The 16,948-nt window shown below is 40.9% G+C and overlaps 3 protein-coding genes across 4 annotated transcripts in view; 2 read left to right on the top strand and 1 right to left on the bottom strand.

Annotated features, from left to right (window-relative positions):
* The window catches only part of LOC145444541 (solute carrier family 22 member 18-like), a 166,521-nt gene that overhangs the window by 56,904 nt on the left and 92,669 nt on the right, over nucleotides 1-16,948 (bottom strand). The window lies entirely within an intron of this gene.
* Nucleotides 1-16,948, top strand: part of LOC145444546 (arrestin domain-containing protein 17-like) — a 29,589-nt gene that overhangs the window by 4,513 nt on the left and 8,128 nt on the right. The window lies entirely within an intron of this gene.
* On the top strand, nucleotides 5,739-8,825 carry LOC145444552 (induced myeloid leukemia cell differentiation protein Mcl-1 homolog). 2 transcript variants are annotated; one of them, XM_080322549.1, is made up of 3 exons: nucleotides 5,739-6,565; nucleotides 6,817-8,087; nucleotides 8,139-8,825. In XM_080322549.1, the coding sequence occupies exons 2-3, from the start codon at nucleotides 7,799-7,801 to the stop codon at nucleotides 8,204-8,206; spliced, it is 357 nt and encodes a 118-aa protein (XP_080178675.1). In that variant the 5' UTR covers nucleotides 5,739-6,565; nucleotides 6,817-7,798; the 3' UTR covers nucleotides 8,207-8,825. The 2 variants fall into 2 exon arrangements, with proteins under 2 accessions (XP_080178675.1, XP_080178674.1); XM_080322548.1 differs by lacking the exon at nucleotides 8,139-8,825 and having other exon boundaries at nucleotides 5,741-6,565; nucleotides 6,817-7,166.

Genomic DNA, 16,948 nt, shown 5'->3' with positions numbered 1-16,948 from the left:
TTTATTGTGTGATGTTATTGCCGCCATTGCTAGCTCAGAGTCATCACTACTAACGGTGGACGTAGCCATGTGAGTTTTGGTGGTCGAAACCCCTCTCATTTCCTATTGAATTGCCGATTCTATCTCCAATATTTCATTTTGAATTCAGTGATTCGTCTTATCAGTTATTAGTAAGTGGCGTTTTAGTTAGTTGCAGATTTTTAAAGGTAGTTAATTCTACTTCTATAGTTCTAGTCGTGAGTTCTGAAAAATGAGTAGTTCTAGTTTCAAGTTTTGAAAAATGAGTAGTTCTAGTTCCAGTTGCGAATTTTTAAAGATGGGTAATTCTTACAAGAACTCAAAACGGTATGGAGACCCTGTCCATAGTGCAGTCTGTTGACTCATGAAAGTGAGTTGTTGTTGTTGTTGTTTGTGGCATTCATGGTGTTGGTCGACTACTATAGTCATTTACACCAGGCCAAGTTTCTTCATTTTTATTCCGTACATACCGACTTGTAGCACGGCCCATTTCTAGGCTTTTATAAGACACCGCTACACGGATGAGCTGCGAGGAGGAGCCTGGATAAACTTCAAACACTTAGGCGAGAATTATGGAGTCGACCTCGGTCGGACTCGAACTAGCCCGCAACCCATTGGTGTTGCAGCCGTGGATTACACCAACACGCTATTTCGCCATGTGAAAGTGAGATAAATATATCCAAATACATTCCACTCCACTTTATTCGGACACTTTGGTTCCGCGGCTCGCGTTTGACCGAATTAAGGCTAAAGCGGATGGAAATGGAAATGGAGGTTCGTTACATGGTCGTGTGTAAAGGCGGACAGTGCAGTGAAAATACCGTTATTTCGCGTATTTAATGAATTGCAGATTCGCTATTCTGCAGTAATTTGCTTTATTGTTCCTATAAATCGCACGATAGTTATACCGTCGGGTTAGCTGTGTTGTACAGTTACTGTATTTCGATACCAAACGACTTAAGAAAGGCTAAATACTATTTACTATATTAATGTGTAAAACACCCATACACGATTAAACTGGAACAGTATTTTGTCGTGGGTTGAACGACTACTTTCACCAGATAAAAGTACTCAACAAAATAGTGGGAAATTAAGAGCAAAAAGCTTTTAGCTAGGTGAAAAACGTTTCTGTACCATACTGCTCTACAAGACCGGCGCAATTGTACCGACGGAAAATCGACTGGAAAGCTGACTAGCCTTGAACTAGTTCATCGTCGATTGTTAATGGATGAATCGACTTTGTTCCACCATAATTACCCATTTTGCGTGAGCGAACCAAGTACTGTTTATTGTGACTATAATAACCTAACGATAAAAATTGCTAGGCTCTGTCCGAATTAAGAGGAGAATTATCAGAATTACCCCAGGTTTTGTACGTGTACGTTTACGTTTTTTTCTTTTGTGTCGTTCCCGGGCATTGTGGTCGAATAAAGCGGCTTTCCGAATTTAGCGGAGTAGACTGTACTACCTTTCAGTCATAACTAATATTTCAGCATCCATACGAGGGGTGTCAAACTCAAATTACGTCGTGGGCCTGCTTCAAACCTTCAAATCACACTCGGGCTGCAATCTTGCCTTTCATGCATTTGCTTTTCACATGAATACTATTATCAAGCACAGGGATGGTCAACCTGCGGCCGTAGAAGGAAATTTGTGCGGCCGTCGTCACGTAATTCCATTAGTATGTGTTGGTGGCCGTCGACATGCAATTTAATTTTCGAATTGACACCCGAATTTCTGAGAGATTTTATTTAACTACGCGCGATTCAATGCGAATTCATTCTAGAATTCGATATACTACCGCCCTTTCCAATCTGAGCCCCACAGTCCAGATGCGAACCGCAGAGGAAAATTAGTCCACCGTCGAGAAAAACCAACTTAGAATCGTGTGCTCCACGCCGACGAAATTTGTTTCTGATACATTTGGGCGATTCCAATATCTTTCCACTATACAGACAATCCTGATGAGTAGGGCGATTTTTTTTTTACCTAAAAAACGAAAGATTTTGACCTAAAAAAATCTAAATTTTGACATTTATTGACCTAAAAAAACTAAATTTTGACCAAATTTTGACCTAACGAACGCAAATTACGTGTTTTTCCAAAAAATGTTAGAGTTATACTACTTATCATCATTTCTGGTTTGAACTGTCTGTCCTTACGAAGTAGTTTTCCCTGAAAAAACTTTTTTGACTCAAAAACTGACAAATTTTTGCATGAAAAAATATTATTTCAACAAAATCTGGCCCTATGATGAATTCCAGTAAATGACGTACTATGGTGAAAATAATTAAAATTTGTTGTAGTACAACGAAAGATACTTTCCTGCATTCTTGGCAGGAATATCTAGATATCTAGTTCTAGATATCCCTGATTCTCGGGTAAAAAGTGTCTGTCTTTACTAAGTAGCTTGCCAAGGATGAAGATGTGGCGAGATAGCGTAGTGGGATAATCCACAGCTACAACATCAATGAGTTGTGGGTTCTAGTCCGACCGAGGTCGACTCCAGAATTCCTACCCAAGTGTTGAAGGCTTATCTCATCTCATCCGCGTAAGCGGTGTCTTACAAAAAGCATAGAAGTGGGCCTTGCTACATGTCGGCAGATACTCGGCGGATTCGGAATCGAATATAAGGAATATCGGCCTGGTGTAAATGACCATTTTAGTCGACAAACACCATGAATATACAAACAACAACAAGAAGAAGAATGGAGAAAGAACGTTCAACTGTAGCAGCTGTTGGCTGACAACACTGAAGTTGTGCGTGCGTACACTGTTGTTGACACACCGTGTTGCTTCATTCTGACAATGGTGTACATCTCAATTTTTGTAAGAACCATGCAATGCCCACGCAAGAAGTGTAGTTGGTATCGTTTGTTACCGTCCAATCACAGAAGGCCACGTCGCCTTAATTGCCACGCCTACATTGCCACATCATCCGCCCATTGCCGCACCTATAGCACACCCATTGCCACGTCTATAGTGCCACATCATCCATTGCCACATCATCACCGCATTGATTGCCGCATCTATACGCTGCACAGCATCAACCCGCGCGATGTCGATTGCTGCACCTATGTCACTCATTGCCACGTCAAAACTTACCTTAGCTAGAATCGAACCTGGTTTGGTTGGGTATAATTTCACATCGCTCACCACCAGGCTATTGAGCAAACTAGCCGTATTGAGCTGTTTTGAGAATATAACCGCCGATTCTCTCTTAAATTCCGAGACAACACCTTTTTCGAGTAATAACACATAAATGTAAGACTATGTTCGTGTGTACTTATAACATCTGTGTCATCATTAATTAGTCAATGATTTCAGGGAATTCTGCAATGTCTCCTAACACTTTACTCAGTCTCATTGAAATAGCATTGTATAGTGTATCAGTTCATTTTATTTCGAAAAAATAGCTTATCAATGATATCGTTGATCGTTATTGCGTTGATTCGCGTGCTGAAATCCTCCAGATCGATTGATGTTTCGAGGTACACCGCTTTGCTGCCATCCGACACTTCGATCCGAGTTCTTTCGTTCGATCTGACCGTTTTGTTTGATGTAGCGATCACTGGCTTGTAGTATATACGATACGAGCGGAAGGTCGGGATTAGGAACAACTACGCTGGGCGAATAGATGACAAATTCATCAGCTGGATTCAGAGGTTGATAATGCTCGATCCCGTCGCGAGTATACGTAACGACCAAACCTCCTTCATGCTTCAGAGTGGCTCGATATTTCTGAATGGCCCCGCTTGTGGAATGTACAAAGAGTTGATCCGAGGTCAATTCTGCTCCATTCGAGGCTTCGATACGTAATTTTGTGATGTCATTAAAAAGATACAAGTCTTTTCTATAGGGCCCCTGGGCCAGAATAGTATCTCCACGGATTGCTAGACTCATTCTTTGAAAAGAAATATCAAACATAAGTACAACAGTCATCACGCAATTCCACCTCGCCATCAAATTTAGTCGAGCCTCTTCTTATATTAGGTGTCGCATAACAGACATTACGAATATATTGCAACCCCTTCCGCTTGATGAGAAAAGGACACGCAGGATAAAACTTTGCATGCTCGAACCTGGGATCATCGCACGGCAACCAATTTTGAAACAGCCCTCCGCACGAGAAACACTTTAAATGATCCTTATAGCCCAAATAGAACAATCCGCAGTCTGCGAGCTCGGCTCCGGAGGTATTGATATTATCCGGCCATCGCATGAATGTGCTTAGTCTACGAGCATACCGTGTCATGTTATAGAAAACTGGATCATTCAGCGGGGAGACAGTTACATCTCTATGCTTCGCATAGCATTCATAAATCTTTTCCCCTCTGTTATTTATCATAGCTTGGTACTGTTCAATTGGACCCATCCGAGTTTCATCTTCGCTTATTTCTATGCTACTTGTGGTACCGGTGCAAGCGCAGTTGAATGTAGCGTAATTTGTAGGATCCATACTACGCTTAGGTAGCGAATCGCTTTGGTCAATGTTCGACATTGCTATCCGAATTGATATACTCTCATGATCAGTATGCTTTATACAGATATTGAGCTATGCACCGTTGAAATATGTGCTTGGTACCGATCGAATGATAGGTCCCCTAGGTCGTATCACGGAAAATTAGAACGTCGACTGCTCACAGAAAAAGGCACGTAGCTCATATCCGTTCCTGGTACGTGTTATCAATAATTAGAATGTTAGTAAGAATGCCACGAGTACAATCACGAGGGGATGATTAATACCTAAAAATGATTTACTTAACGACATCTTGATGCGGATTATTAATTTTAAAAAATTAAACTATAGTGTATCTGAAATTAGTTTTACTTTACTGAGATTAGTTTTACTTTTCAACTAACTTATCTGTCGATACATTCATTTAATTACGATTCCGAGAAGTCGGATCGATTCCCGTAATATAACGATTCAGTGCGAACCTTATGTCTTATACTTTAGCTGACACTTACTCAGTCTCATTGAAATAGCATTGTATAGTGTACGAGTTCATTTATTTCGAAAAAGAGTATAATATATCAATGATATCATTGTGCGTCATTGCATCGATTCACTTGCTGAAATCCTCCAGATTGATGTTTCGATGTCGCTTCACGAGTTCCATTCTTGCATCCACAAGCAGCTATGCAAATCCACAGCTTAGATAACTAGGACTCTTGTATGTCATTAACATTATAGACAGTCATTCGACGATATCCAACTGGCATTGATGCTTTCGATACAGCGCAGTATGTATAACGTCACGCTGATCAATTCAATTTCAACAATGGGACCCGCGCACAATTATATGGCTGGATTTTCGCTGAATATTGACGACACCCACAAATCGAAAGATCTCTTTTTCCTGCACATCTATGATGCAATTATCCTTCCAATGACTACGAATAACTTGAGATTCCGCAGGATTAATATCCGAATCAAATAATACGAGCGTATCTTTTCCAGCTTTCAAAACTTGCACTGACGCGTCCGCTCTATGTCGCAACACTACAATATGTGGCCATACAAAACGATGTATAGTTATTTTTTGTAGTACCATCCCTACGACTTATTTCAGATCGCAGTTTACTGAGTAGAGCTTAATACTAATACCTGCATAATTTTTTGCATGTCTAGAATAAGGCTAATTAAATCGATAGTAAAACGCCAGTGGCGACTAATAACGTTATAATGTAAGCTGCGGTGGTGCTACTATAATGTTAGGAGCTATTAAAGTCGAATACGCTGAAGTATAGCATAGATTTTGCATATAAAATGTATACACAAATTTCCTGTTAAGGGTAGGCTCTGCGAAGCTGCTTATGCCTCGATGATCATAGTACTTATGAGCTATTGGATAGCGCATATACAATGTATCATATAGAACTTCGTCACTTTCGGATAGTACATATACCCCTGGGATAGAACTTAGACGCTATAAAGATCGATGTTCGCCTACGAATTCTCGCTTTACTCATGTCGTATGCTCGATAAATTGTAAGTTGCGGCGAGCAACTCATTTTTAAAGTCCCTAAGACGCTATTGAAATGAACTCTGACTCGCTATTATCCTCAAACCATGGAATTATCACGAGTATCACCTTCGCTCACTGAAGAAAAGGATGAAATTACATCCGGAGCATATTCCTTGGCGAGGAATTATATCATGTACGAACTCGACGGCTCATGCGTTAAGGCAAATACGAAAGCAGAGAGAACCTTACGGCGAGTTGGGGATGAAATGTTTGAGCGACACCGAACTATCGTAAACGCGCTCTCCAAACGTCTTCGCTATAGTGATGTAGAAGTCAATGAAAAATATGAAGAATATTCACCCGACGAGCGAATGTTCCTGATGATAGCTGATGGAATTTTCAAAGATACCCAAGAAAATTGGGGCAGGATTGTCTCCCTTTTTGTGGTCGCTAGCATTCTTGCTCGGAATAAGGAGGATGAACATCGCGGTGATCATATAGAAGGTATCATACAGACAGTTGGGAATTACATTGGTAGTAGAAGACGAAAGTGGATAGCGCAAAACGGAGGATGGGTAAGCGATTTTACAAGCCTTACTAAGGATTTAGGCATTATTATCTATAGCTCGAGGTACTACGATCCCCAGAACCCTTATCATCCCTCGATAAGGAACCTTAGATTCCACCTTATAATTTTGTTCTCAACTTTTCCCACAAAGCACTGTAATTTACTTTCCAAGCGCAGCGAACTTCGAATTACCTAACATGTAGGCTACGCTAACTTTCTGTAAGATTTGGAAGGCTAACATTTTTATTATTGTTTCAGGACAGTTTTGTAGGATATTTCGATAACACAACATTCGGTAACAATAAAGTTTGGAAGAGTCTCATGTTTGCTGGAATTGGACTGATGTCTATTGCAATGGCATTAACACGACAGCGATAAGTACAGCTCGAAAGGGCTTCAAAAAACGGTCAACAAAACTTTCAAAGATTTCCATTCTTCAAAAATAGTTCGATCACTGATGGTGTCATAGCGCCTTTCGTTGCTATATGTTTACGTATAAGCAATATCGAAGTGCTTTGAGTTATGGTTATTATAAAAGGATTGTGCTTAATGATGGAATTCATACATTGCCTTTATCTCTGTAATAAATGGATCGAATACGTACATTGCATGCTCCGTTTCGGATGATCGTAGCTGGTCCGAGCAGTAGCGGGAAGAGTTATTTTACGTATGAGTTGGTGAAGAACGCAGAGAAGATGATTAGACCGGCTCCTGAAAAAATTGTATGGTTGTATAATAATTATCAGGCGTTGTACGATAAAATGAAAGGGGTAGAATTTTCGCAAGGGCTCTCCGAGCTCAAAAAGTTACAGAAAGGAAATAGGCACGTTCTCTTGGTGATCGACGACATGATGACGGAGGCGAAAGAGGCCAGAGATCTATTCACTCGATACAGCCATCACGCAAAGATTAGTGTCGTGTTCATTTGTCAAAACTTATTCTATAGGGGTCAAGGCTTTCGGGATATGACCCTGAGCGCGAGCTATATCGTGATATTTAAAAATCCCCGTGATGCGAGTCAAATCAGTTTTCTTTCACGTCAAATGTTCCCGGATAAAGCCGGATTCCTTACGGAGGCTTATAAAAAGGCAACTCGAAAACCGTTCTCGTACATACTGGTCAACGTGACGCAAGAGACAGACGAAAATTATCGTCTTCGCAGCAAAATATTCCCACATCAAAAGTTGACGGTATATCAAGAATAAATAAAGCTCGCGCTGCAGATTTTAGGGCATTCAACATGTCGAAGAGGGGAAGTAACATATCTCGAAAACGATTGAGCGACTATCACGTTAAATTAAAACTTTTGAAAAACGCTAAAGGGAAACAGCGAAAAGAACTTTTATCGAACAATCAATTTTTAAGTTGCGTTTGCCAGTGCGTTCATAACTTGGCTTCGGGGACAGTACGTATCTCCCCGTCTAGAAAGTTGAGGCTTGGAAAACACAAATCCGATATCAGACAATTGCTGGCGCAAAAAACTCGCAGAGGTCAACGGAGGGTGCTACAAAAGGGTGGATTCCTCTCAGGTATAAAAATTATGATAAAATAGCAACTTTTTTCTAATCAGTCTCTTTTAGCTATATTAGGCGCTGCAATCCCCGTCATCGGGAGTCTGTTGGGTAAACTTTTCGGGAAGAATGCGTGAACTACAATTCCCCGCATTTCGAAGCAAGGACGAATGGGAAAAGAAATTTGATAAACATATATCGAAAATTAAAAGTTCTCCATTGAATGCTTCCGAGAAACTAGCTCTGTATAGGCATGGTATTGCTCAACTGAGAAACTTGAGAAAAGACGTAGACGCAGCGACCGCCCGCCCTCCCGCCGCACACACGGGGCTCGCGAGCCCCGTAGCGAAAGAAAAGCGCCCGCAAAAGAAACGCCCGCGCCGGATTCCACAACCTTCGTTTCCCTGGCTTTATAAGAGACAGCGTAAGCCTAATCCCCGTATATACGGGAAAGAATGGGAGACGTAGACTATTTTGATCCGAAACAGCCCAAATCGTATAGGGGCGCCTATTTGCAAAAGGAAAAAGAATGGCTTAAAGGACAAGATACTTATACTTTTCATTTTCCGTTACGTAAGAAATTTAGGCGTGAACGTGTAGTGGTCTCTGGTATCAATGCTCAGTTTCAGAGCGATTTGATGGATCTGCAATCTATTTCAAAGTACAATAGCGGTTTTCGTTATGTGGTGGTCGTGATTGATATTTTTAGCAAATACCTTTGGATGATAGCGATTAAAAATAAAACTGCTTCAAGTATGATTTTTGCTTTCAAACGTGTGTTTCGTGAACGCGTACCGTTAGTGTTACAAACCGATCAAGGTAGCGAATATACCAATCGCGCTTTCCAGAACTATCTAAAGGAGAACAAAGTTAGATATTTCTATACGAGGAGCGAATTAAAATCCTCTGTCGTCGAAAGAGTGATTCGTACTATGAAGGCGATTATGTATCGATTTTTCACAAAAAATAACACGAGGAATTACGTGAGCGCTCTCGATGACTTTACTTACTCCTACAACAGGACGTACCATCGTAGCATTGCCATGGCCCCAAACCAAGTGAATTCGTCTAATCAGGAATCGGTTTGGAGAAGACTTTACGGGTTTCAAGAAGCTAAACAACCCGACCTCGCTGTAGGAGTACCCGTCCGTATATCGAAAATTCGAAATCTTTTTGAGAAAAGCAGCCTACCCAACTGGCAACGGGAAATTTTCTATATCGCAGACGCCCAAAAGGGAGATCCCCCAATGTATCGCTTACGTGATTACGGTGGTGAAGTCATACAGGGTAGATTTTATAGAGAGGAGCTCCAACGCGTAAAAGAACCGCAAACTTGGCGTGTCGAGAAGATTATAAGAAGGCGTAAACGCGCGGGACGAGAACAGTATTTAGTGCGCTGGTTGGGATATGTAAGTAGATTCGACAGCTGGGTCGATAAGAAGGATATCGTCTAGTCGGAACCTTTATCAGTTTTTGGCGCAACTAGTAATCATATTGGTCATCGTATCGTTCTCTCTCTATAATCTTACCATTTCGAATGGGAACAAAGAGCTTTGGATATCACTGCTCTCCTCTTGCGTTGGTTATATGCTTCCGAATCCCAAGCTCAAAATATGAGCTACGTCACGCTATTTTCGAACGCTTCCATGGATAAATTTCCTGATAATACAACAGCGAGTTATTGCGTTGAATTGGACGTCCCGAAAAACGTGGAAGATACAGAAGTTTCTCTGGCTGAGATCTCCTTCCCTACGGATTATCAAAAACAGTATAGGATCACGAAGAATAGGTATGGGATCAGATCGCAAAAGAGAACAAGAAAATTTCATTTTAAATTGGGAGAATACGACTTGTTATATGACATGTATAGATCGTTGGAAAGAGACAATCCTGATGCAAAAGTAACATGTTTCCCTGAAAATCATAGTATGTCTATCTCTATACCTCATAACGAGGTAACCGACAAATTGCGACCAGAGACGGACATAGGGCATAGTAGCTTGCTACGCCTCGGAGAATTGTACGGTGCTCTTATGTATAAGGAAACGAAGGAGGAGTTATTGGTGTTTCATTTCCCGAATACTAATTGTACATTGTGGAATTATTTTTTCACCGAGGGTATCATTCATTTGAACTTTCGCATGCGACATGATCCGACTATCGATTTCGTTTATGTTCATTGTAATATCATTGAGCCACAAGAAGATAGCGGTAGGCTCTTACCGTTGTTACGCGTCGTACAGGTAAACGATCGTAAATCATTTTCGAAATATTACACGAAGCCTTTTTATTTCCCTGTTAATATAAATAGGCTAGAACGCGTCGAAATATCGCTACTTGATGAGAAGGGACAGAAAATACCCTTTCGAAGTTCTCCTTCGAGTGTTGTATTGCATTTTCGTAGACGGGGAGTTGCATTATGAAATATATTCATATTACGTCACACGAGTCTGATTTTACTATCGATCTCGCGAAACCGATAGATTCTGGTGAATGGGAGATAGGGCTTGCCGAGTTGTCTTTTAAAAATAATTTTCAGCCCACGTTCGAGCCTTACGACGGCTTATTATGGTACGTGAATGATGCGGAAGGCGATAATAATTTTTATTATTTCCCGGCTGGTGATTATCATGATAAAATTAGTTTGATGAAGCGTATCAATCACGATCAGAAAAAAGCACGATTTATTTGGGTAGATGGTTCTGGTCCGGTCTTGATAGCGGGACCCTACAAGAGTTCCAGCGGTCCGACACTTTTCATGGATAATAGAAACCCCGTTCTCAGAGGAGGCGCTCGTTCGGAGGTAGAGCTAGATGGCGGATTACATAGACGAAGAACGATTCACTTTCAAGGGGAACCTGTGTCCGTGACCAACGTTTTAGTTTATACGGATGTCATCACACCTCAAATTGTAGGTGATACGAGTGCGCCTTTACTACGCAATATCCGCGTTACGACAGGAATAGATGAATATCAGCATATGCTATTCAAAAAAATATATTTCTTTCCTCTGAATACGGAGCGAGTAAGCCAGATTCGCGTTATGCTTCGTGATGATAAAGGCGAAGCTATAAAGTTTGGGAACGCGCCTCTTCATCTCACACTTGCTTTGAGACATCATGAGGAGTCATTATTGCTGTGATCGGGAGGCGTTCAGAAACTATTATCACCAACAGAGCGGTGGTGATATCAATTTTTTTCGGGGTAAAGTGCAGAGAGGTCATGGACTTGGAAACTTATTTCGTTCGTTCGGAAGAAGCGTTATGCCCTTAATTTCGAAAGGTGCAAAATCACTCGGGAAGCGTCTACTACATACCGGTGCGCAAGTAGCCTCTGATGTTCTTAATGGAGAGAATGTCGGTGATAGTCTTAAAATACGCGGCAAAGAAGCCGCTGGGAACGCTCTCGATTCTTTACTGAGAAAAAGAAAAATACCAAGACGGGGCCGTAAGATCACGAAAAAGAGACGTCGCAAAGATATTTTCGATTAAATATATATTACACGACGATAAGCATCATTTGTTACTTGAGACTTGATAGATGGCGGAGTTAATTCATGTACAGTCCCCAGAGGGGGTACATCCCTCATTGGATTTATTTCACATTCCCGCGACACAGACTAGCGTTGAAAAGAAAAGAATCATCAAGATAGCGCCGATTTCGAACAACTCTAGTGTGATAACATTCCGCTTTGAGGGCTCAGAAGACTTTATCGATTTGAGCGAGAGCTATTTCTTATTTCATTTACAATTAAAGAAAGGTGGCGAAGCAATTGGCGCCGACGATGATGTTGGAGTTGTAAATAATATCTTGGATTCCTTGATTTCTCAACTACAAATTAAAGTCGCTAACGAAACTTTGAAACAAGATATAAAAGTACAGTGTTATTCGTCCTATCTGCACAATTTATTCGCTCCGCTTGACGTGCAAAGTACCACACTGAGGGCCTCAGGATGGAGAAAAGATACTTTAGGAGAAATGGATACGATCGGTGGAACTAACGCCTCGGCTAACAAAGGATATTACAACAGGAGTAAAGCCTATAAGGATGATAACGTGGTGGAAATACGTGCAAAAATCCATCACGGACTATGTCTGCAAGACCGCTACATCCTACATGACGTGCCTCTCGAGTTTGAGCTTACCTTGAATCCGAAAAGCTTTTTCATGATGGGAGATGCTACCGGTCAATTCACCTTAACGAAAAAGGAATTACAGTTATGTAGCGTACGAGTCAGCGACGATGTGAAGACAGCGATGATGGTGAATGCCCAGGCGAAATATCCGTATATCGACATGAAATTGATCACCCGAACATTTGCGGCTGCTACGACGCAGATAGATATCGGGAATCTATATAGCGGGACTCTACCTTCTCGCCTAATCATCGGAATGGTAGCTACGAAAGCCTTTCAAGGAGATGTTACGAAAAATCCTTATAATTTCATACACAATAATATGCAACGACTCGAACTGAAACTGAACGGATTTCTGATTCCGGAGGGAGGTTATGAGCTAGATTTCGATAAGGGTCATTACACGGAGCTTTACCATAACCTGATTGAGGGTACGGGTGCAATGGAGAGAAACACAGGACTCCTAACACCTGAAGAGTTCGCTAGTGGTTTCTGTCTACTGGTTTATAATTTGCGCCCTGATGATTTGGATGATTGCTTTCACTTACAAAAGAGTGGTACCTTAAGTTTACGGATCACATTTCCTGCTGGCGGGCTAACAGCGGAAACTACTTTGCTCTGTTTCATGGAATTCCAGAAGCTATTGCAAATCAGTAGCAGTCGTAAAGTGACCGTGCTATGAACGGGGATGAAATAGACCAAATATTGTGGTGCTGCGAGTCAACAAAACATATTTTCCTTGGTACATTTCCTATCGATCGACTGCCGAGGCGACCCCCTCCTCCTTATGCTATCGTGATCAATTATGACGAAGCTCGAAAAATCGGAAGTCACTGGATATGCATTTACGCGGATGAGGATGAGACACATTTTCACGATAGTTTTGGCTTAATGCCACTGAAATACGAGATTGCCTGCTTTATAGAACCAGAAAATTATACCTGCTCTATAAAGCGTCTGCAGCACAAACGTTCCAGAGCGTGCGGTCATCATTGTCTAAGCTTTATCGTCCATAAGGCGCGCGGATGGAGTACGGAACGTTATTTAAATTCCTTTGGCGAAGATCACCGCAAGAATGATTCGATCGTGCGACGCTTCGTCAAGGAGCTGAAGCAAGAATATGAAATTGTGTAAATGTATATGCGAATAAAATCAATAGTTTCAAAGTTTGCTTAGTACGTTTAAGGGCGATATTCGCTACGTTCATTATAGCAATCATCTCAATCAGCAGTAGCGACTTGCTTTCGATTAGGCGATAGTGGCTACATATTACCATCATCTAGCAAGAAACAGGAATTTGTATTGAGTGACTTCGCTCCTACAGCAAACGCAACTTACATTACGGCGTTACTGAACATCGAGTAATAAGCGGGACTAGTCAGGCTACCCTTAATACGAATTTGCATTTTGCTGGTACAATCTATGCTATAGTTGAGCGACTTTGATACGACCTCAGCACACTTCTTTGATATAGCTGCGCAACGATCTAGACGTGAACGTCGGCGTCTGGCACAGATGTGATGTTATAGCTTCAACTCATAGCGTTTTAGGAGATAAATTATAGCATAGAGATAGGTTTAGCTATAGATTTTATTCACTATCGGAAAAGCATCAGTGCACTAACTATTAAAATCACGCATCTAAAAGCAGCTTATGGACTAGTGGCTTCATATTATCATCATCTAGCAGGACCCAGGAATTTGTATTGAGTGACTTCGTTCCTATAGCCCCAGCAAACGCAGCTTACGTTAATACGCCGTTACTGAACATCGAGTAATAAGCGGGACTAGCCAGGCTACACTTAATACGAATTTGCATTTTGCGGGTACAATCTATGCTATAGTTGAGCGACTTGAAATGATACGACCTTGGCATACTTCTTCGATATAAATGTAGCTGCGCAACGATGTAGGCTTGAACGCCGACGTCTGGAACAGCCGCGATGTCGGTGATCTGAAATCTTAAGATATAGCTTCAACCCGCAGTGGCATAGCGTTTTAAAATAAGAGATAAATTATAGCATATAGACATAGGTTTAGCTATAGATTTTATTCACTATCGGAAATGTTATGATAACGCATCAGTACACTAGCTATTAAAATCACATATCTAAAGCAGCAGCTTATGGACTTGTAAAATCAACATAATATCAGTAGTTAGATGCTTGCTACAACTCGCAATTTACCGCCTTTATGACATGAGTAAAGCTAGCTAAAGATTTAGCTTCAAGACGCTATGGCGTAGCGAATTTTAGAATAGCTCATAAATTATATTTTTCAGCCCACATTTTGCGACTTTAGTATAGGTATTGGATCTAATATATTCTATAAAACATGTACGTTGCTTTAGAATAGCTCATAAATTATATTTTTCAGCACACGTTTTGCGACTTTAGTATAGGTATTGGATCTAATATATTCTATAAAACATGTACGTTGCTATATATATATCTTAATCTGAAGTGCGTTGCTGCATTGAAAAAATTATAGCTATACGCGGTACGCTGTCGATTTTTCAATATAGTCAAGAAATGAATTAGCCAACCTTAGTGTTGCGTAATCTGCCTTGTCACTATATGCTTGTTCCGGGCTTGCTTATAGCTGCACAACGATCTAGACTTGAACGCCGGCGTCTGGAACAGCTGCGATGTAGGTGATCTGAAATGTTAAGATATAGCTTCAACCCGCAGTGGCATAGCGTTTTAAAATAAGAGATAAATTATAGCATAGACATAGGTTTAGCTATAGATTTTATTCACTATCGGAAATGTTATGATAACGCATCAGTACACTAGCTATTAAAATCACATATCTAAAAGCAGCAGCTTATGGACTTGTAAAATCGATATAATATCAGTAGTTAGATGCTTGCTACAACTCGCAATTTACCGCCTTTATGGCATGAGTAAAGCTAGCTAAAGATTTAGCTTCAAGACGCTGTGGCGTAGCGAATTTTAGAATAGCTCATAAATTATATTTTTTAGCCCACGTTTTGTGGCTTTAGTATAGGTATTGGATCTAATATATTCTATAAAACATGTACGTTGCTATATATATATATCTTAATCTGAAGTGCGTTGCTGCATTGAAAAAATTATAGCTATACGCGGTACGCTGTCGATTTTTCAATATAGTCAAGAAATGAATTAGCCAACCTTAGTGTTGCGTAATCTGCCTTGTCACTATATGCTTGTTCCGGGCTTGCTTATAGCTGCACAACGATCTAGACTTGAACGCCGGCGTCTGGAACAGCTGCGATGTAGGTGATCTGAAATGTTAAGATATAGCTTCAACCCGCAGTGGCATAGCGTTTTAAAATAAGAGATAAATTATAGCATAGACATAGGTTTAGCTATAGATTTTATTCACTATCGGAAATGTTATGATAACGCATCAGTACACTAGCTATTAAAATCACAGATCTAAAAGCAGCAGCTTATGGACTTGTAAAATCGACATAATATCAGTAGTTAGATGCTTGCTACAACTCGCAATTTACCGCCTTTATGGCATGAGTAAAGCTAGCTAAAGATTTAGCTTCAAGACGCTGTGGCGTAGCGAATTTTAGAATAGCTCATAAATTATATTTTTCAGCCCACGTTTTGCGACTTTAGTAAAACTCAACGCATTAGCATGCCTAATTTATAACCACAGCGAGATTCGAGTATTAAGCGAGGCTAGATAGTCTACCCTTAACAGAGAACTTGCATATACATTCAAATTTATGCGACTTCGGCTATATTGCCGGTTAACATTATAGCCGCGCACAGAACTCATTATTACGTTAGCTATTGGAGAAATCTCAACGTAATTCAATCTGCGTGCACAAGTAAGCTAATGCTGCATCGAGAAATTATAGCTACATTTAGTTTAAATCGACACGAAAATACATTGATCTTACCTTGTCTGCGATGGCTGCCTCGCTGCGCACATGACAATACAGAAATGCGAGTTTTCAGAATGCGAATTGCTTTACGTCGGAACTAAACATTCTAATTCGGATCGCCAACGCGGCATTTTCTTGGAAACGCAACTTTATTTATAATGTTCTAATTCACTTTGTCGATGTGGCGCAACTTTTTGGAATCGTAAGCAACTGTATTCGTGGCACATTTACACGCGTCAATTTCTTGGAATAGTATTCGGCAATATGTGCGTGAGCTTTCGCGTCATTGTAGACATTTATGGTGGCGATATCTGCATTATCAAGTTGCATTCGCAGAATTCCTCAAAATCATTGACTAATTAATGATGACACAGGTGTTATAGTCTTACATTTATGCGTAATAACTCGAAAAAGGTGTTGTCTCGGAATTTAAGAGAGAATCGGCGGTTATATTCTCAAAACAGCTCAATACGGCTAGTTTGCTCAATAGCCTGGTGGTGAGCGATGTGAAATTATACCCATCCAAACCAGGTTCGATTCTAGCTAAGGTAAGTTTTGACGTGGCAATGAGTGACATAGGTGCAGCAATCGACATCGCGCGGGTTGATGCTGTGCAGCGTATAGATGCGGCAATCAATGCGGTGATGATGTGGCAATGGATGATGTGGCACTATAGACGTGGCAATGGGTGTGCAATAGGTGCGGCAATGGGCGGATGATGTGGCAATCTAGGCGTGGCTGATGATGTGGCAATGGGTGTGCTATAGGTGCGGCAATGGGTGGATGATGTGGCAATAGGCGTCCCATAGGTGCGGCAATGGGCGGATGATGTGGCAATGTAGGCGTGGCAATTAAGGC

The sequence above is a fragment of the Botryllus schlosseri genome, chromosome 8, assembly GCF_051294905.1.
Source record: "Botryllus schlosseri isolate E-star chromosome 8, Bs_hap1, whole genome shotgun sequence".
Taxonomy (NCBI): Eukaryota; Metazoa; Chordata; class Ascidiacea; order Stolidobranchia; family Styelidae; genus Botryllus; species Botryllus schlosseri.
This window is presented reverse-complemented; position numbering and strand designations above follow the sequence as displayed.